General features: G+C 36.6%; 2 protein-coding genes across 7 annotated transcripts in view; one reads left to right on the forward strand and one right to left on the reverse strand.

Moving 5' to 3' along the window:
• Positions 1-1,064, forward strand: part of LOC132002907 (heterogeneous nuclear ribonucleoprotein A1-like) — a 1,994-nt gene extending 930 nt beyond the window's left edge. Inside the window, exon 2 of the mRNA XM_059378174.1 lies at positions 46-1,064. Within this exon, the coding sequence (XP_059234157.1) occupies positions 46-951 (906 nt within the window). The 3' untranslated portion in view covers positions 952-1,064. The remainder of the gene's footprint in view (positions 1-45) is intronic.
• Positions 1-20,949, reverse strand: part of KATNAL1 (katanin catalytic subunit A1 like 1) — a 119,285-nt gene that overhangs the window by 51,113 nt on the left and 47,223 nt on the right. For all 6 annotated transcript variants that reach the window (XM_059378173.1, XM_059378169.1, XM_059378172.1 and 3 more), the window contains 2 exons: positions 14,841-15,016; positions 12,701-12,861 (listed from right to left, as the gene is read on the reverse strand). In XM_059378173.1, coding sequence (XP_059234156.1) covers positions 12,701-12,861; positions 14,841-15,002 — 323 coding nt within the window. In that variant the 5' untranslated portion in view covers positions 15,003-15,016. The remainder of the gene's footprint in view (positions 1-12,700; positions 12,862-14,840; positions 15,017-20,949) is intronic.

The following is a 20,949-nucleotide window of genomic DNA, read 5'->3' on the forward strand; positions in this document are numbered from 1 at the left end:
AGAGAAGATTCTCAAAGACCTGGTGCCCACTTAACTGTGAAAAAGATTTTTGTTGGTGGCATTAAAGAAGACACTGAAGAACATCATCTAAGAGATTATTTCGAACAGTATGGGAAAATCAAAGTGATTGAGATCATGACTGACCGAGGCAGTGGCAAAAAGAGGGGTTTTGCTTTTGTAACATTTGATGACCATGATTCTGTAGACAAGATTGTCATTCAAAAATACCATACTGTGAATGGCCACAACTGTGAAGTAAGGAAAGCGCTCTCTAAGCAAGAGATGGCTACTGCTTCATCCAGCCAAAGAGGTCGAAGTGGTTCTGGAAACTTTGGTGGTGGTTGTGGAGGTGGTTTTGGTGGGAATGACAAATTTGGTCACGGAGGAAACTTCAGTGGTCGAGGTGGCTTTGGTGGCAGTCGAGGTGGTGGTGGATATGGTGGCAGTGGGGATGGCTATAACGGATTTGGTAATGATGGTGGTTATGGAGGAGGCGGCCCTGGTTACTCTGGAGGAAGCAGAGGCTATGGAAGTGGTGGACAGGGTTATGGAAACCAGGGCAGTGGCTATGGCGGGAGTGGCAGCTATGACAGCTATAACAACGGAGGAGGCAGAGGCGGCTATGACGGTGGTAGTGGAAGCAACTTTGGAGGTGGCGGAAGCTATAATGACTTTGGCAATTACATCAATCAATCCTCAGATTTTGGACCCATGAAAGGAGGTAATTTTGGAGGCAGAAGCTCTGGCCCTTATGGTGGTGGAGGCCAATACTTCGCCAAACCACGAAACCAAGGTGGCTATGGTGGTTCCAGCAGCAGCAGCAGCTATGGCAGTTTAATTACTGCCAGGAAACAAAGCTTAGCAGGAGAGGAGAGCCAGAGAAGTGACAGGGAAGCTACAGGTTACAACAGATTTGTGAACTCAGCCAAGCACAGTGGTGGCAGGGCCTAACTGCTACAAAGAAGACATGTTTTAGACAATACTCATGTGTATGGGCAAAAAAACTCGAGGACTGTATTTGTGACTAATTGTATAACAGGTTATTTTACTTTCTGTTCTGTGGAAAGTATAAAGCATTCCAACAAAGGGTTTTAATGTAGATTTTTTTTTTTTGCACCCATGCTGTTGATTGCTAAATGTAATAGTCTGTTCATGACGCTGAATAAATGTGTCTTTTTAAAAAAAAAAAAAAGAGTGAAATGTAAAGAAATAGTGAACAAAATTAGTAAACACATGAATAAATCTAAGAAAGTATTTTATTCATTCATTCAACAAGTATTTATTGAATGCCTACATTGTGCTGAGCACTATTCTTGGTGTTGAGGATACAGCAGTAAAAAAGCCAAGGCCCTGATCTTACCAAGCTTCCAATGTAGTAAGCAAACAATAAACACAGATTAAATTATCAGGCAGCAGCAAGTACTCTGAAGAAAAATAAAGCAGAGTAAGGGAGCAGAGTGATGACAAGTGAGGGGGTAAATTATTTTTTAAATTTCCTGAGTACAGCTGACATATAACATTACATTAGTTTTACAGGTACAACACTGTGATTCAACATCTCTATACATAATGCTGTGCTCACAGGTGTAGCTTCCATCTGTCAGAGCCATTACGACACCACCGATTCTATTCCTTGTGCTTTATTACACTTCATCCTTATGACTTACTCACTCTATAAATGGAAGCCTATACCTCCAACTACCCTTTCCCCATTTTGCCCATCCCCCTAGGGGGATAAGTATTATAAATAAGGTGGTCAGGTAAGATTTTCTAGATGACATGTGAACAAAGACCTAAATAAGGTGAGGACATCAGTCATCTAAATACCTAGTGGGGATGAGGTAAGGGCTAGGGGAATGGGCAATGAAAACTACAGATATTTTTTGAGCACATACTATGTGCCTGGCTGTTCTTTACACTTTACTTGTATTCAATCATACAGTTCTAAAATAAACCCATGAGGTAACTGCAGCATTGATCCCCAATTTACAGAGGAAGAAAATGAGAGAAAGACTGAATGTCACACACACTAAGTGACAAATTTAGGATGAACCCTCAAAGTCTGGCTAATTATCAAGCTCCTGGCAAAGGAAACAGCCTTCCTAGAATCTAAGCTCCTGGAGGGCAGGAATCTTCCCCCTACTTTTTGCATCCAATAGGGCCAAGTATACAGTGGGTGCTGGGTATGTTGAGTTGAACTGAATACAGACAGAGCAGAGGGATAGGGACTAGAGAACAAGAAGTCAGCAATAAGAGAAAGAAGAGGCAACGATCAAAAAAGAAAAAGAGGAAGGAAAAAGAAATACTGTAATGTCACAAAAGCCCTAAGAAGAAAGTTCCAAGGTAGAAAGATGGTAACCATTACCAAATGTTACAAAAGTTAAATACATTAAGTCTTGAGAAAGGCATTCTATTATTAAATTAGGAAGCGATCTTTGAGAATTCAGTTCTAATACCGCAATGATGGAGATCCAAGATTTCTAGTTATTCCAGAAAGCACGGCTGTGAAAGGTGATACAGGTACAGTACACATGACAGTAGTTTGCCAAAGGAGCAAAGAGGGGGGCTGACAGCAGCTCAAGTGCAGCAAGGCAAAGACTTTTCCCCGAAATTTAAAAGTAAAGTGTTAGGATTTCATTCTGACTTACCACTATCTTGTTCCCATTGCTTAGAAATTTTAATTCATTAGAGATAAACTATCTTTCAGCTGTCTGTTCTGTAACATAAAAAAAAAAAAAAAATGGTAGAAATACCAAGTTTTTAGGCACTTATTCTAATAAATGTCTAGAATTCCAAAATAAAGATTTCAGATGAGTGACTGAGTTCTACAACATAAGACAAATGCTCCCTAGAGAAACTTACACAAAAGAAACAAAATAATGAAAGGACTTCCCACTCTTAGGATTTCAACCCTGGAAAATATCTGCTCCTTCTGTCCTTACTCTCAAATGATCTTGCCTGCTTTTTTCCCCCTCACTGAAATAACCAGAAGAGAACTTCCAAAGGCTCCCCTCTGTATCTAGTCTCTTCTCTACACCCACACGCTGTGTAACTAGGGGCCTTCCCTCCAGTTACTTTGAATCAGATGCTCTTGTACACCAGACCGGCTCTTCCCTGTCCACTCCAGCACATTGCCCTTGATGTCTTCCCCTCCATCCCTGGCATCAACAGTTTCCCCCTTCCCTGCCAGATGCTCACCAGCCTACAATCACCCTGCCAGTCCTCTCCCCTCTAAAATAACAAATCTTGACTCTGTCTTCCATAACTACCACTCAATTTCTCTACTCCCCTTGTCAGTAATATTCAGTGAAGTGTTACATGTACTCATTGTTTTCAATTCGTCTCTTCCCATTCTCTGAACCCACTCTACTATTCAACACCATTCCACGAAAACTATTCATCACAGTCACTAATGAGCTCCGTGTTGCCATTCAATACAATTTTCAAATTCTTATCTTTACCTACATGCAAAATTTGATGACGCTGCTTAATAGAATAAAAACCTCAATTTCTTCTAAAATAAAAAAGATAATTACAGTATCTGTTTTAGAGGATGGTTGTGAGAATTAAGAAATAAAGCATGTAAAGAATTTGTTAGCACAGTACCTGATTTACAATTAGGAACTCAATAAATAAATGTCAGTGTGGTTAATCAACACTGCTAGCTGCATTCTACCCACAATCTAAAAATAAAGCCCACTCTAGCCTCCAGAAACAGAATTTTGGAAGAGAAAGGACTCTAGAAGGTTTTTTAAAAATGAGTATAATCTCAACCTGCCAATCATATTAGACAAATAACCGGTTTCACCATATAAAGAATGACATTAAAATGTCCTTCTTAAAATTCCTTACTTGCTGATGATTCCTAAATAACTAACACTAGCTCCAATCTCTCCCAAGTTCTGGTTCTCATTTCCAGTTCCTATTAAACAGTTGATCTAAAAATTTTAATCATCTACTCCAATTTTTCCCTCAATCTCTTTATTTCATTAATCACAAAATCCTATCCATTTTATCTCACTAATGGCATTCACATTCATTTTCAAGACCATATGCCTAAGAGGGCAAGGACTGTGTCTTATTCTGAATCCTACCATATCCCCAGCATAGTACCGGCATAATATATGACACAGTACTAGGCATATAATAGATGCCGGCATCCTAGTTCAAGCTTTCCAGGATGCCTGCATTATTTCCTCTTACTGGTTTCTGGAGGCCAAGGTCTATGGGGGGTGTCTATTACATTCATACTTTCCACAAGGCCAAAGATCATGCCTAGCATATGATGTATGTTCATAAAAATATATGTTGGCTATATCAATGATACAGTGTTTTTCTTCCTAAGACTTCAAAACAATTTTACAAAACAATCTCATCATAATATACATTTTATAGGGGGAACAATGAGGTGAGGAGAAGGGAATTTAATGTGAAGGACTACTCAACCAGTGGTGGAACTGTTAAAAACAAAAACACATACAGAATACTTGGCTCTCCTGCCTCTTAATCCCAAGAAAATAACAGCAAGAGCCTGGATGAAATGCCAGTAAGAATGAGATGGTAGCCTACTCTCTACTGGTACTTGACGCTGGCTTTACTTGATCTTTTTCCACTACAAACTGGGACTTAAAATACTAGCAGTAACTTATTTGGGTACCCAAAGAAACAAAGCAACAACTTTAATACCAAGTCAATAAGAATTTCCTCTTTGCTGAAATTCTAGAGAATAGCACAAATTGGATTAAAAACAATCTTACTATTTCTATATACAGAGAAACACAATATGCCATTTACCTTGGCTCCAGATAAAAGAACATTGGAGGGCCTATTAGAGCTCTATTTTACCTATACAGAATAAGCCAAATGACTAATTTCAGGGCTCCTATTCTTACTGCCATCTGTTCCAAAAGCTGTAACTTAAAAAGACCTAACATATTTATTTTTTAAGTTGAATAAAGAATGATTTATTGAATACATTCTATTTCAAATATTGCTCCAATGCAGGAAATCTGTTCCACTGCTTCAGATCTCATGAAGAAAGACCTCTTTCAAATGGTCTCTTTTAAAGAGAATTCAACTGCGTACCTGGGTAGCTCAGTCAGTTAAGCATCTGCCTCGGCTGAGGTCATGATGACAGGATCAAGTCCCACATGGGGTTACCTGCTCTTCACATGGGGTTCCTCACATGGGGTTCCCCAGACTCAGTAGGGGGTCTGCTTCTTCCTTTCCCTCTGCCCCTCCCCACTGTTCATTCTCTCTCTCTCAAATAAATAAAATTTAAAAAATAAATAAAGGGAATGCACTTAATAAACTTAATGGAAAATAAGTAATTTAATACAAAGTACCCTTTAACTTAGGACACTAAGAATGATCTGGAAGCTTCACCTCTCTGGAGTTTAATTCTAATATTGCCACTATCTCCCATCATGAACCATTTGTAGCTCAATTTCCTCACATTTAAGACAATGAATCTAATTCATTTTCAAAGATTGTTTTGATTTATCCAAGCAGCTGCTGGTGATTTAAAACAGGATGGTGATTAAACTCAGCAGAGGCATGACATATAAGGTAGAACTTGAAACAATGTGGCAAACCACTGCCTGAGACCACAGTCTACAGATTACCTTGGTGTGAAGAAATAGGGATAGAGTAGTTTTGTGTTAAAAGTCCATTAAGTGCCGGCGCCTGAGTGGCTCAGTGGTTTAGAGCCTCTGCCTTCAGCTCATGTCATGATCCCAGGGCCCTGCCTACTTGTGATCTCCACCAAACAAATAAATAAAAAATCTTAAAAAAAAAAAAGGTCCATTAAGTGAAAAGGACAGACCCAGAAGCAGGGCTACCAAGTTAGTAGCAAATGCTGAATATATCAAACACATCCCAGAAACTTAATACAAAACAACGTAAGTTATATTTTCTTACTGATTCACACTGTAATTTCAGTGTGGGGTTTCAAAGAAGAAAATTTAACTATATTTAAAATATCAATACTTATTTCATTATTTGCAGCTTCTTTACTCTCTTACAATCTCTAACAAAAATTTAACCAAGTAGATAACAGATCTATATGTGTACTAGGATATATAGATATATATTAAAACCCACAGATACCACTGAATGTGTGTAGGAAAGTAATGCAGTAAAATGGACATAAATAAGCTGAGGGGCGCCTGTGTGGCTCAGTGGGCTGGAGCCTCTGCCTTCGGCTCGGGTCATGATCCCAGGGGCCTGGGATCAAGCCCCACATAAGACACTCTGCTCAGCGGGGAGCCTGCTTCCCCACCCCCTGCCTGCCTTTCTGCCTACTTGTGATCTCTGTCAGTCAGATTTTTAAAATCTTTAAAAAAAAATAAGTTGAGAAGATTTGGATTCAAATTCTGGTTCTGCCACTTGTTCAGATGACTTTGGGAAAATAAACTCTATAAACTTCAATCTTGTCAGGTGCAAATGGGGTTCATAATAGTAAGTTAGCAATAGTAATATGGGCAAACAATAATAGTAGCTATTTCGTGGCATCACTGTAAGTTTAAATAGGATAATGCTTATAAAAATATGATTAGTGATCAATAATTAGTTGTCATCCCTTCCCTGAAAATGACTACCAACTTCACAAGACCTGGACAATTAAAAAATCTTCTCTGCTAGAGTTATTACAAATGTTTCAGAAAACAAAGGATTTATGCAAAATGAGCAGGGAGGAAAATTATCCTTTTTTAATTCTGTTATTCCCCTATTATTTATCTGAAAAAAAATGGTAGTGCTTTATTCCAGAGTTGACCATTCATTTTGATTATTCATTACATGTCATTTACTGTCTTATACATTAAACTCTTCTAATTAATTCCATGAGGTACAGATTATCATTTTACAGGTAACAAAAACTAGTATCGGGAGAGATTAATAACTTGTTCAAGATCCAGAAGCAAATAAGTGGCAAGAACAGAATTCAAACTTGGATCTCATAGATTAAGTGTCTTCCCATTGAACTAAGAATATCTAAGGAATATACTTACTAATCACTATCTCTAGGTGAAAATTTCATTATGTTTTGTTTTATGTGACCTGTAGAAGACACAAACTGGTAAAAGGAGAAAAATATCATACAACTCTAACCTCCCAAAACTTGCGACACTGAACTTACAATCTTAGTATTTATTTATTAGCCCATGCATACTCAATGTATTACACAGAATTCCTTCACCAGTAGAACCTTGTGAAGTTGTTAGGTGTTTTTCCATGGTTGATGATATACACCGGAATGGGACTCTTTGTCTTCGCCCCCACCAGACAATATACAGTCTTGGATTTGCTTTTTATTCTGATCCATAGAAAAAAAACATACTATATATATAGTATGTAACAGCCACATACAGGGAAAACTTTTTTTAATTTAGTATGGAGAAAGGAGGTTCAGAGAAATACATTCTGGTCCATTCATCTGTTGCTTGCATTAAAACACAAGCACAAAAATAAGTAAGATCTGTGTTATAAACAGCTAAGGGAGGACAAATAAAAGGAAATAATGGGCTAATGTTTCTCTAATAAGAGAAGTTTTCAGGTAAGTATTCATCAATGGGCAAATGCCAGCCACACTTTTTTATTCAGTTAGAGCCACAAATATTAGAATTACTATCTGTGGCCACTGCTTTTTGAAATACATCATGGTGCTCTAGCAATTCAGAACAGATATTTCCTATATTGTAAATTATTCCCAGGACTAAATGACTTCACTGGAAAATTCTACCAAACATTTAAAGAAGAGTTAACACAAATCCTTCCCAAATTCTTTCAAAAAAATTTTAAAAAAGAGATCGCTTCTAAACTCATTTTACAAGGCCAGCATCACCTGATACCAAAGCCAAGGAAACTACAGACTGATATTCCTAAGGAATAAAAAAAAAAAAAATTAAGATTTTGTTTCTTTATTTGAGAGAGAGCAGATGAACAGGGGAGGGAAGGCATGAGGGGTAGAGGGATAGGGAGAAACAGACGCCCCATTGAGCAGGGAGCCTGAATGAGCCACCCAGATACCCCAGGAATATGAAAATTCTTAACAAAGTATTAGCAAAATATTCCCATTGAATATGAATTCAACAATACATTCAAAGGATTATACACCATGACCAAATGGGATTTATGTCTAGAACATCAGGGTAGTTCAACACACAGAAATCAATAAATGTGATACAATACATTAACAGAATGAAAAATAAAAATCATATCAACATATAAATAGGTGCAAACAAACAACAACAAAAAAACTCCACAAACTGGATATAGAAGGAACATACCTCAACATAATAAAGGCCACACACAATTAAGCTCACAACTAACATCATACTTAAAAGTGAAAATGGAATGTTTTTGCTCTAAGATCAGGAATAAGGCAAGGCTGCCCACACTCATCATTCTTACTCAACATAGTATTGGAAGTTCCTGCTAGCACAATTAGGCAAGACAAAAAAATAAAAGGCATCCAAATCAGAAATGAAGAAGCAAAAGTTGTCAATATTTGCAGATGATATTATCTTACACATAAAAATCCCTAGAGACTCAACCAAAATTCTCTTAGAACTAATCAACAAATTCAGAAAAGTTGCAGGATATAAAATCAACATACAGAAGTCAGTTGTGTTTCTATACACTAATAGGGAAACCTCTAAAAAGAAAGACAACAATCCCATTCACAATAGCATCAAAAACAATAAAATATTTAGGAATACATCTAACAAAAGAAGTGAAAGAATACTTTGAATACTACAAAACTTTAATGAAATTAAAGAAAACACAAATGGAAAGATATCCCATGTTCATGGATCAGAAGATTAATATTGATAAAATGTCATCTACACATTCAACACAACAATCCCTATCAAAATTCTAATGGCATTCTACACAGAAATCAACAACAACAACAACAAAAAAAACCTCTAAAATTTGTATGGATCCACAAAACCCCAAATAGCCAAAACAATCAAAAGAACAAAGCCAGAGGCATCACACTTCCTGATTTCAAACTATACTACAAAGCTTTAGTAATTAAAACAAGATAGTACTAGCATAAATACACACATGGACACCAATGGAAGAGAACAGAGAATGCAGAAATAAACCCTTGTATTTATAGTCAACTAATAGTTGACAAGAGAGCCAAGAATACTCGATGGGAAAAGAATGGTCTTTTCAACAAATAGTGCTGAGAAAATTGGATACCCACAGCAGAAAAATAAAATTGGATCCCTATCTTACACCATTTCATAAAAATGAACTTAAACCGAATTTAAAAGACTTAAACATAAGACTTGATGTCATAAAACTCTAAGAAGAAAAAACATGGAAAGAAACTCCTTGACATTGGTCTTGGCAATGATATTTTGGATATGATATCAAAAGCACAAGCAACAAAAGCAAAAATCAAGTGAGTCTACAGCAAAATAAAAAGTTTCTGCAGAGCAAAAGAAATAAATCAAAAAATGAAAAGGCAACCTTATGAATGGGAAAAAAATATCTGCAAAACATTTATCAGATAAGGGAGTTAACATACAAAATATATAAAGAACCCATACAACAACAACAAAATCCAATTAAAAAATGGGCAGAGGGGGCACTTGGGTGACTCAGTGGGTTGGGCCTCTGCCTTCAGCTCAGGTCATGGTCTCAGGGTCCTAGGATCAAGCCCTGTATCGGGCTCTCTGCTCAGCAGGGAGCCTGCTTCCCCCTCTCTCTCTGCTTGCCTCTCAGCCTGCTTGTGATCTCTCTCTGTGTGTCAAATAAATGAATAAAATCTTAAAAAAAAAAAAAAATGGGCAGAGGAACCAAATAGAAATTTTTCCAAAGGAAAAAATTAAAAAGGCCCAACAGAACAAAAAAAAAAAAAAAACACTCAAAAATAAAAAACAACAAGAAAAAAAAAAAAAAAAAAAAAAAAAAGGAAAGGAAAAAGAAAATGCAAATCAAAACCACTATGAGATACCATGTCACGCCTGTTGGAATGGCTATCATCAAGAAGACAAGAAGAAAGTGTTGGCAAGAATGTGGAAAAAAGGGTGCCTGGGTGGCTCAGTGGGTTAAGCCGCTGCCTTCGGCTCAGGTCATGATCTCGGGGTCCTGGGATCGAGCCCCACATCGGGCTCTCTGCTCAGCAGGGAGCCTGCTTCCCTCTCTCTCTCTCTGCCTGCCTCTCCGTCTACTTGTGATTTCTCTCTGTCAAATAAATAAATAAAAATCTTAAAAAAAAAAAAAGAATGTGGAAAAAAGAGAACACTTTTTCACTCTTACTGGGAATGTAAACTGGTTCAGCCACTATGGAAAACAGCATGGAGGTTTATTAAAAAAAAATAAAAACATGGGCGCCTGGGTGGCTCAGTGGGTTAAGCCGCTGCCTTTGGCTCAGGTCATGATCTCAGGCCTGCATCGGGCTCTCTGCTCAGCAGGAAACCTGCTTCCCTCTCTCTCTCTCTGCCTGCCTCTCTGCCTATTTGTGATCTCTCTCTGTCAAATAAATAAATAAAATCTTAAAAAAAAAAAACAGAACTATCAAATGATTTATCAATGCCACTGTTGGCTATATATCCAAAGGAAAACATGATATGGAAGAGATACATGCACTCCCATATTCACTGCAGCATTACGCACAATAGCCAAAATATGAAAACAATTTAAGTGTCTATCAACAGATGGATGAATAAAGAGGTAAAACAACATACAGTGTCCATCAACAGATGAATGAACATACATTTATGTAAATGTAATGGAATACTATTCACTCATGAGAAAGAAAAAAATCCTCCCATCTTCAACAACATGGATGGACCTTGATGGCATTATGCTAAGTGAGATAAGTCAAACAGACAAATACTATAGGATATCACTTATAGGATCTCACTTATATGTAGAATCTAAAAAAACCAAAATTGTAACAACAGAATTAAATATCAGGGGCTGAGGAGAATTGGGAAGATGTTTAAGAGTACAAAGCTGCAATTAGTAGATAAGTAAGTCCTGGAAATCTAACACACAGCACAGAGATCATACACAACAATAATACACTGTATTTTAACTTTCAAAGGTGGTAAGAGACTAGATCTTAATTGTTCCCACCAGAAAAAAAAAAAAAGATAATTACATGACATAATGGAAGTGTTAGCTAATACTTCCATGGTAATCAAACTACCATAAATCTATATATATCTCGAATCAATACACTCTACATCTTAACTCACATAATATTATATGTCAGCTATATCTAAATAAAGTTATTACAAGCTTTTAGCTGTAAACTAGAAGTATACTTCTGAATTAATGACTTTCAGAAAAAAACAGGTATTTTATCACACAAAATTTTCAAGTTCCGATAAATCAAAATGGCATCATTTCTTTTCCTCGGTATTTACTTTGGAACTTCCATGGTAACAACCCTTTGACTCCTGAAACTTTGCCTTTTAAGAAGATAATGGTTACCTTAATGCAAAACACCTGAAAGTGGTTACATCTGTGAAAAGGGCTGTTTTGTTGTAGACCTTAGAATCATCATCCAGTGTTTTTATAATGAGAATCATAAAATTATCCGTAACTCAATGGAAAAAACCCTGAAGGAATAAATTAGCCAATTTTCACAGTTCTTTAAATGCTTTTAAAAAACTTCAAGAGAGCAACAAGTTAAACACATGATCACAGCTACTGACTAAAGAAAAATTTATTTTCTATGATGCAACACTCTGGCCACAATACAACTTCACAATCAAGGAGACCGAAAGCCACAAAGCCCTAAAGTTGGATCCCGGCCTACCCTAACTTATAGGTCAGGGTCTGTCAGGCCTCAGTTTCCTCATTTTGAAAATAATGGAATTATTCATTCAATGTTCACTGTATGCCTACTATGTGCCAAACACTGTATTAGCAATAAAATTTGTTATTTGTTTTGTTTTGAGAATAAAAACATGGCCCTTGCTCTAGCAAAGCTCATTTTTTGAACAAAGAAATGCAACATGGTAACTGCTATGCACAAAACTCTGTGTTTGAGCAAACTGAGAAAGGCTGCAGAGAAAATACAGTCCAGATGAGAATGGAACAAGGAATATGAATATGAGTAGCCCAGATGGGGATCATGGGAATCCCCTTAACAAAGAATAGACTGTGCAAAAACAAAAAAGACAGGAAAAAACGAGAGACAGGTTTAATGTAGATGACACATAGGCTGCACTACAGGGAAATAAACTTGGAACCTGATATGACACACTAGGGAATCTGACCTTTAACTTTTAAGGAATGAAAAGGTTCCTTCTATACTAGGACTCTGGAAACTGGCTGTAGGCCCGACCAGATGACTTCAATCTGTCCACCATTTCATCTAAAATTGTCGGAATCTTTTAAAGCAAAAAGTTTTAAAGCAAAAAAGCCATCCATGTTTTGATGCTGACAGAAAATCTAAAAGACCTCACATAACTGATAAATTTTAGGACTAGCAGCAGATTTCTATTGTTATGACTTACAGTAGTAAAAATTCTAAAAAATACATGACAAATGATTTACTTTTGTATCAAAAATAAACTCTGCAAACTATCACTGTGAAAACTAAACAAGTATTAAATTTGCATACCCCCAAATATTTTTTCATACTTCATTCAAATAGCTTCATTCTCTTCACTCTGAATATCAAAATTAACTATAAAAGCACCTAAAGAGAATATAAAGTCCCATTTACCTGTGTTCTGCAGGTACAGGTGGCGGCCAAACAGCAGGATCTCTAAATGGTTCGTCTTGACAAGACACAGGGAAATCTGGGGGCTTGTCAATTTTAAAACTTTCCAAAGTGCTGACAATACTTTTAACTTGTTCATATTCTTCCAATAATTCCTGCCGAACCTTAAAGAAAATAACCTCTATGCTGTAAACTGTTAAGTTTATATGAAGGTCAAGTAATAAATTGCTATAGAATGCTAGTTTCCTTGGGGTGCCTGGGTTGTGCCATCGGTTGAGTGTCCCACTCTTGGTTTTGGCATAGGTTCTGATCTCAGGGTCATGAGCCTGAGCCCCATTGTCAGGCTGTGTCAGTGCAGAGTCTGCTTGAGATTCTCCCTCTCCTTCTGCCCCTCCCACACACCGGCACACTCTCTCTTTTCACCTCTCATATCTAAGTCTTTAAAAAAAGAATGCACATTTTCTCAATGTCACTCAAACTATACAAAATGAGTCATTACAACATATTTAAAAAACAAAGAACTATTTAAAATAATATAGATAGGAGGGTAGGAACTGGGTTGAAAAAACACATTACGTACTTGTTTGCAGGCGAAGTGTGTTTTTCAAAATGAACTCTTATTTCTACTAATGAATGTGATGACCATTAATATAATTTAAAACCAGTAACTAGGTCAGTAACAAGTTAACCATTCCCAGAAATCTAAAGTGCTATGCTAAATCCTTTTACTATATTTATAAATAGCTTTCAAAAAATTATCAGCCAGAATTTTCACCGGCATTTCCTACTCCTAATATCATTAAGTATGAAATGCCTGTCATAAGCATGTGAAAACCTTAGGTGCTGGAATACTAAGCATTACCAATTTCCAACTTTTATTTAAATTCTCCTTCATCTAAAATCTGAATTCTTCTGGACTTGTTTAAATTCTTTCAAGTGTTGTATAAAGTTCATTTTGAGTTCACAGGCAAGATTTTTTCCATATTTAAGAAACTTCACTGAGTACCTACTATGTGGAAATTCTTGTGTTTTCAAACTTTGAGACGAAACTAATTTTCAAAGGCAAACAGATAATGGATTGAAAATTACATTTATAAATTCATTTGAACAATTCTAATTTGTTTTTAACCAGAAAGCACACTTTACTGTAAAGCAGAGAAAAGAAAAATCTAGGTAAAATTCAACTGCTAATATATGCAATTATATACTTGGAGAAATGAGAGAACCTAATGGAAATAAACATAGTAGAAATATCCAAATAGAAATGGTCACTATTTAATACAATTGAGAAACTCTCCAAAATATTTCCAAGCTAATAAACCACTCTTGCCTGTGGCTAGTATGTAGGACAGAAAAAAAAACACAATTAAAAATTCAACTCGAGTTAAAGCAAGTATATTGTTCTCACTCAAAATAATTTGGTAATGCTTAAGTTGGAAAATAAGCCAAATTTACCCTGAAAACTTAGTGAAACATCAATTTCTGACATGGAAAAATTAAAAGAAACGCTTGAAAGGCATTAGGACATTAAGTGGAAACTTCAAAGAAATGCTTGATTTTGTACTTTTAATTTTAAAAGGATTTTAAGTTTTAAGAATAAGTGGGGAAATTCTAATTCAAGTTTTTATTAACTGTACTAGTATATAATCAAGTTGTACAGTCAAGAGACACAGCAAAAATATTAGTTTTATTAGATTATTGACTCCTTTGTATTTGTAGGAAGTCTTTCAAAAGAAGAGGAAACTCTCTTAAAGGAAAAGTTTTATGAAATGGGTCAAAACTACATGTAAAAATGAAAGGGAAAAGGGCAAGCAGAAATACCTTAGGTCAAAAATTTGTAATTACACACAACTACGTGACTGATCATGAAAATTTAAAAAACTGAAAGATTCAATTAGAATTAAATACCTTCAAGATATGTCTCATGAAAGCTATGAAAAATATATAAAATATTAACTGAGCAAGACAAAATCATTCAGAGTACATTTTAAATATATATATATACTTATATATATATTAATATATTTCAGTATTTGGACAAATAAGAACTATTTACAAAACCTCCAACTAATTTTTCAACTCTAGGCTCTCAAGTATAATGAAGGACTGCCCTCACTCACTGAAATACTGCAATGTGTCTTACCTGTTGCCATTTGCCTTTGACAGCCGGGTCTCTGACTGACAGGCAATGTCTCTGAATCTGCTGTATCACCCCCTGGTAATACACCATTGATGAGTCATAGTTTCCAAGAAGTGCATATTCTCTTCCTTTCTTTGCATTGTCACAAATCTCAGCCAAATTCATCTTCCTCCAGAGACCTACACAGAATACATAATGTCTTCTTACTAAGTTTTCGGCACCAACTTCAAAACATTTTTTCTTATTCTTTAAAATATCTGCTTAAAACTACTTTCAAAGTCAAAATGGTTCTCTTTCTTTGAGGCTATCTGAATGCATTTTATAATACTGAACAAAGTTTCTAATTTTGGAAGTACAAAGGATATCATAAAAGAACACCTAAGGAGATAACACAGAGAGAAATTACACAGCTCTGAACTATTGGCTTATGTTAAAGGTACATAAATTGGACACTAGTTCTCCTTGCCCATTTACAATTACAGTTAGTTGTAATAGCAATAAAGATGAACTTGATCATATTCAATTTCTTCCTGATAATTTAGTAATAAATATGTGAATATCCCATATTTTTTCCACTGAAAAAACTGCAGAAATTAGTTCTAAAACATTTTGGCCCCCAAAACCAGAAGTCCTACTTAAATACATTTTAAAGGAACAGCCTATAGTTGTCCATGCATAATTTATATGTATTTAATTGTCCCACACAACTTAAATCTAAGCAAAAAACCAAGAATTAAACTACCTGAGCCCTTTTTGCTCCTCAATTTGTAATATTCTATGATTTTGTCTATAGTTTTCTGTCTGTGCAAATAACTATCATCAATCTTTTCCCTTCGACAGATGCTAGGAAGAAGAGTTATCATCTGAACCTCCGGTTTCCACCAAGGCTGTTGAGCCCAGTAATTCTGACTTTTCTTCCTGACTTCCCAAACCCATTCAAGAATCATCCAAGGCTCCTACGCAAATATACTTTCTGTCCAAGCCTACAAGGAATAGGAAGTTCAGAGATACAGTAGAATAACATCCAGGAAGAGTCCAAATTGCCCTACTCTTACTGTATAGAATAGTAAACCAATGAATCCACTTAGTAGAGAAAATCAAAGTATTTCTCCATGCCTAACCCAGTCAAGAAATGAATAGATATTTCTCCAAAGACATACAAATGGACAAAAGACATAGGAAAAAATGCTCAACATCACCCAGCATCAGGGACATACAAATCAAAACCACAATAAGATACCACTTTGCAGGGGTACCTGGGTAGCTCAGAGGGTTAAGCCTCTGCCTTTGGCTCAGGTCAAGATCTCAGGATCCTGGGATCAAGCCCCACATCCAGCTCTCCACTCAGCATGGAGCCTGCTTCCCCCTCTCTCTCTGCCTGCCTCTCTGCCTTCTTGTGATCTCTCTCTGTGTCAAATAAATAAAATCTTTAAAAAAAAAAAAAAAGATACCACTTTGCACCTGTCAGAATGGTGAAAATTAACAAACCAGAAAACAACAAATGTTAGCGAAGATGCAAAGACAGGGAAACCCTCTTACACTACTGGTGGGAATGCAAACTGGTACAGCCACTCTGGAAAACAGTATGGAGGTCCCTCAAAAAGCTAAAAATAGAACCACCCTACAACCCAGCAATTGCACTACTAGGTATATACCCCAAAGATAGACATATAGTGATCCAAAGGGGCACACGCAACCCAGGGTTTATAGCTGCAATGTCCATAATAGCCAAACTATGCAAAGTGCCCAGACATCCACTGACAGATGAACAGATAAAGAAGATGTGGTATAAATACACAATGGAGTATTACTCAACCATCAAAAAAAATGAAACCTTGCCATTTGCAATGATGTGGCTGGAACTAGAGGGTATTATGCTAAGTAGTGTAAGTCAATCAGAGAAAGCTAGTTCTATGAATTCACTCACATGTGGAATTTAAGAAACAAAACAGAGGAGCATAGATGAAGACAGTGAAAAATAAATCAAGATGAAATCAGAGAGGGAGACAAACCTAAGAGGCTCTTAACCAAAGGAAATGGAGGGTTGCTGGTAGGGGAAGGGGAGTAGGAGGATGAGGTAACAGGGTGATGGGCATTAAGAACAGCACATGATGTAATGAGCACTGGGTGTGATATACAACTGAGGAATTACTGAACTCTATCTCTAAAACTATACACTATGTATAAATTAATTGAATTTAAATTTTTTTAAAGATTTTATTTATTTATTTGACAGAGAGAGATCACAAGTAGGCAGAGAGGCAGGCAGAGAGAGAGAGAGGAGGAAGCAGGCTCCCTGCTGAGCAGAGAGCCCGATTCGGGACTCGATCCCAGGACCCTGAGATCATGACCTGAGCCGAAGGCAGTGGCTTAACCCACTGAGCCACCCAGGCACCCTAATTGAATTTAAATTTTAAAAATATTTCTTCATGCCTTTCTAAAAGAATTATATTTTGGTGTTACTTAGCTCTTTCTCTCTACCTCTTCTCTATTCTTAAGCAGTTCAAAAACTCTTCCTCAAAATTAAGCACATCCAGTTCTAGGCATTTCCAAAGGACTCTACTATATTCTTAAAAATAAAACTGTTTCCTTTATGTTTTTTGACATATAATTTGTCCCTTCACCCAGCATAAGTTCCTGGAAGAAAGCATCTATGTTATTTGAGAATCAAACCGCAGCGAAGAGTACACTACTTTTGCAGTTAGAAACTAAAGCATTCAGTAGATTTACCCACATGGAAATCATGGAAAACCTCCTGTTCAAATCAGAACAGTAACACCAAGCAATAAAGTCTTATTACAGAGAATGAGCTGTAATTAATAAATCCAGTAGAAACAAAGCTGTTTCATGTATTATTTTCTTGTAAAGTCACTGTGACACAAAACATTAATTCTGCTAATATGTGCACGTACACAACTATGCAGGATAAAAATATATTGACATAAAGCAGGGGTTTTTTAAGATTTTATTTGACAGAGAGTGAGAGCACAAGCTGAGGGAGCAGCAGGCAGAGCAGGGAGAGGGTGAAGAATGTTTCCCACTCAGCAGGGAGCCTGACGCAGGACTTGATCCCAGGACCCTAGGATCATGACCTAAGGCCAAGGCACCCCAGCAAATTCTTTCTACAAAGGGTCAGACAGTAATTATTTTAGGCTTTAAGGGCCAACAGGTAAAGTTTAGGACATTATATAAATACTTAAATAATGAGAAAATTTTCCATAATTTTTATTGATAAAATTTAAAACATTATAGTAATAACCGCTGAGTACAACTTTTTTAAAACCCATCTCCTCCTAAGAATGAAGCTCTTTTGTGGAGGAGGATAATATTCCACTTAGTTGAGATTCAAAATTTGTGTTCCCTATCGAGGAGATCAATTGCAGGGGTGCCTGGGTGGCTCAGTCAGTTAAGCATCTGCCTTTAGCTCAGGTCATGAGCCCAGGGTCCTGGGACTGAGACCAGACCAGCACAGGGTTCCCTGCTCAGTGGAGAATCTGCTTCTCCCTCTCCTTTTGCCCCTCCCTGAACCCTTGTGCACTCTCTTGTGCGCGCGCTCTCTTTCTCATTCTCTCTCCCTCTCCCTCCCTCTCTCTCTCTCTCTTGCATTCTTGCTCTACTCAAATAAATAAAATCTTTTTTTTTAATCAATTGCAAACATTCATATGGTAGTGCTGCTTTTCAATAAGATTTTATGTATTTCATGTTTGAAAATGTCTTTTTACCTAGAAAGGTGCCACTGCATACATATGATTTCAATGTTCATTGTTTGGAAGATATCTACGGACTTTATTCTTAATATTTGTCTTTCAGCATGTCCTTACATTGCAGATTAATCACTTCCAATTAAAGGTTAAGGTACAAATTAAATGGATTTTGTAAAATGGTAATTTCCTTTGCATTTGCATCAAAGTCTCTCAGAGGCTGCTGAATGGGGCTCAGAAAAGATCTCCAGAAAATCTGAGTGACACCACTTCTTTACCTTCACTTCTGATGGCATGGAGAGAGCTACACAAAACAGCTTAACATTACTTGTGATTTAAACAACACTAGTTGGCATCGAAACAACCTTTAGTTTTCCACATCACCACTGTTTTGCTGGCAATTGTAGGTTGAGTACATTAAGAAACATGATCGAGTCTGCAGCAAAAACTGATTTCCAAAGCCATTCAATGTTCAGTAACAGTGGTTGAGAGCAGCTCCTCTCATTCAGAAAAACCTCAATTCAGCCCTAAGCTCAAAAGACTAAATTAAAACTTTACCACTACTAAGCCACTGAACTGCAGTGTAGAAGGGCAAGTCAGGCTACTCAGCTTCTATTTCTGATAAAAATTCATGGAGCTGACAAAGATTAAGTCCACAAGAGCAACACTCTTGAATCTTGAGGCATGACAAGTTCTATATTGCATAATATATTCAAATATTATCTGCAAAATACCTGCTGATAAATAAAACAATAAAAAAACATAGATTTTTAACCACTTTACAGTTTTGTAAATTCATTCACCTAAGCCTTTTTCGGCTCTACATGTATTTTTGCCACCATCAGTTGGCAACCCTGGCAGATTCCACCTCAGGTCATACACAATTAGTGTTTCTGAACTTTCTGTAAGTATTTTTGTTTGTAATTATTCCATGGACACTGTTTTTAAAACTAGTTCTTCAAAAACTTCAAACTTAGAATTGACTTCTTATATAACACTTGAGCTGTACTGGTAACCTCTGTCAATCCAGAAAAGCCAAGGAAAACCACTCAAAATCCTCTGCTTTGTTTTTTAATTGATTATCAATGTTCTCAACTCTTCCAGCAACTGTTCTCACCAAAAGGCTAATAGCTTTAAACAAGTTTATTTTCTCCAGACACATTTCTTGGGCCACTACAATCAAACAGGATTTAGTTAAGGCACCATCAGTAAACAACTTCCTTACTTGGTTAACAAATGAGACACTCAGAAACTTAACCTCAGTGCAGCCTGATTTTCATTGTTAATAATTTTGAGAAGAAATTCTGCTATGGTAAGATATTCCTTTTTAAATTTTCTAATTTTTCCAAACATTATTTTCCTGTGAGAAGGGAATACTTTGATGAGTGATTAGTCTGGTAATATCAGTGTGTACTGTGTATCTTTTAGCACAGCTATGGTATCACTGCATAATAATCAATACTCTGTCACCTAATTTGACAATCCATACTCTAAGGTACTCTAGAAATATAATATGCCAAGTCCATTTTTCTCTCATCTTTTCTTGTTTCAACGTGATAGGTAAAGTCCCGATAATAAAGTAAATGGTCACAGAATAGTGATATGCAAATTACTTAAAAGAGATTATAGAGCACCAAGCAGCAGTACAAAAACATTAAGAATGTTGCAAAATCTCTGTCCCAACTACTCAAACTCACAAAAGTTGCCATAAGTAATATGTGTGGCTGTGTTCCAATAAACCTTTATTAATGGACACTGATAACTGAATTTCACTTAAGTTCTACATGTCACAAAATAGTATTCTTTTGACTTTTTTAACCACTAAAAGAATGTAAAAACCATTCTCAGTTCATAGGCCAGTCAAAAAAGTGGCTGGCTAGATTTGGTCCCCAGATTCTTATTTGCTGACTCCTGCTTTCAGCTTCTATCTTAAGAATCTGGGAAGGGGTGCCCACGTGGCTCAGATGGTTGAGCCTGTGCCTTCCACTCAGCACAGGATCTCCAGGTCCTGGAACTGGCCCACATGAGGCTCTCCACTCAGCAGGGAGCCTGGTTCTCCCTCCCACTCTGCCTTTCCACTCCCCTCTTGCTCGTGCTGTCTCTCTCAAATAAATAAAGTTCCTTTTAAAAATTAAAAAAAAAAAAAATCTGGGAAAATGCAAGCAAACTAAACCCAAAAGAAGTAGAACATAATAAATTTAAGAACAGAAATCAGAAGAATAGAAAATTTCAATCTAGCCAAGCTGGTTCTTTAGAAATGTCATTAAAATGAATATACCTCTAGTAATACTGACCAGGAAAGGGAAAGAGAAAACACAAATTAACAAAATCAGAAATGGAGGGGTTAGCATTACAAACTTTAGAGATATTAAAAGGCAAAAGAGGACTTAATAAAATGTGCAAATTCTATA

Source organism: Mustela nigripes, chromosome 15 (genome assembly GCF_022355385.1).
Source record: "Mustela nigripes isolate SB6536 chromosome 15, MUSNIG.SB6536, whole genome shotgun sequence".
Taxonomy (NCBI): Eukaryota; Metazoa; Chordata; class Mammalia; order Carnivora; family Mustelidae; genus Mustela; species Mustela nigripes.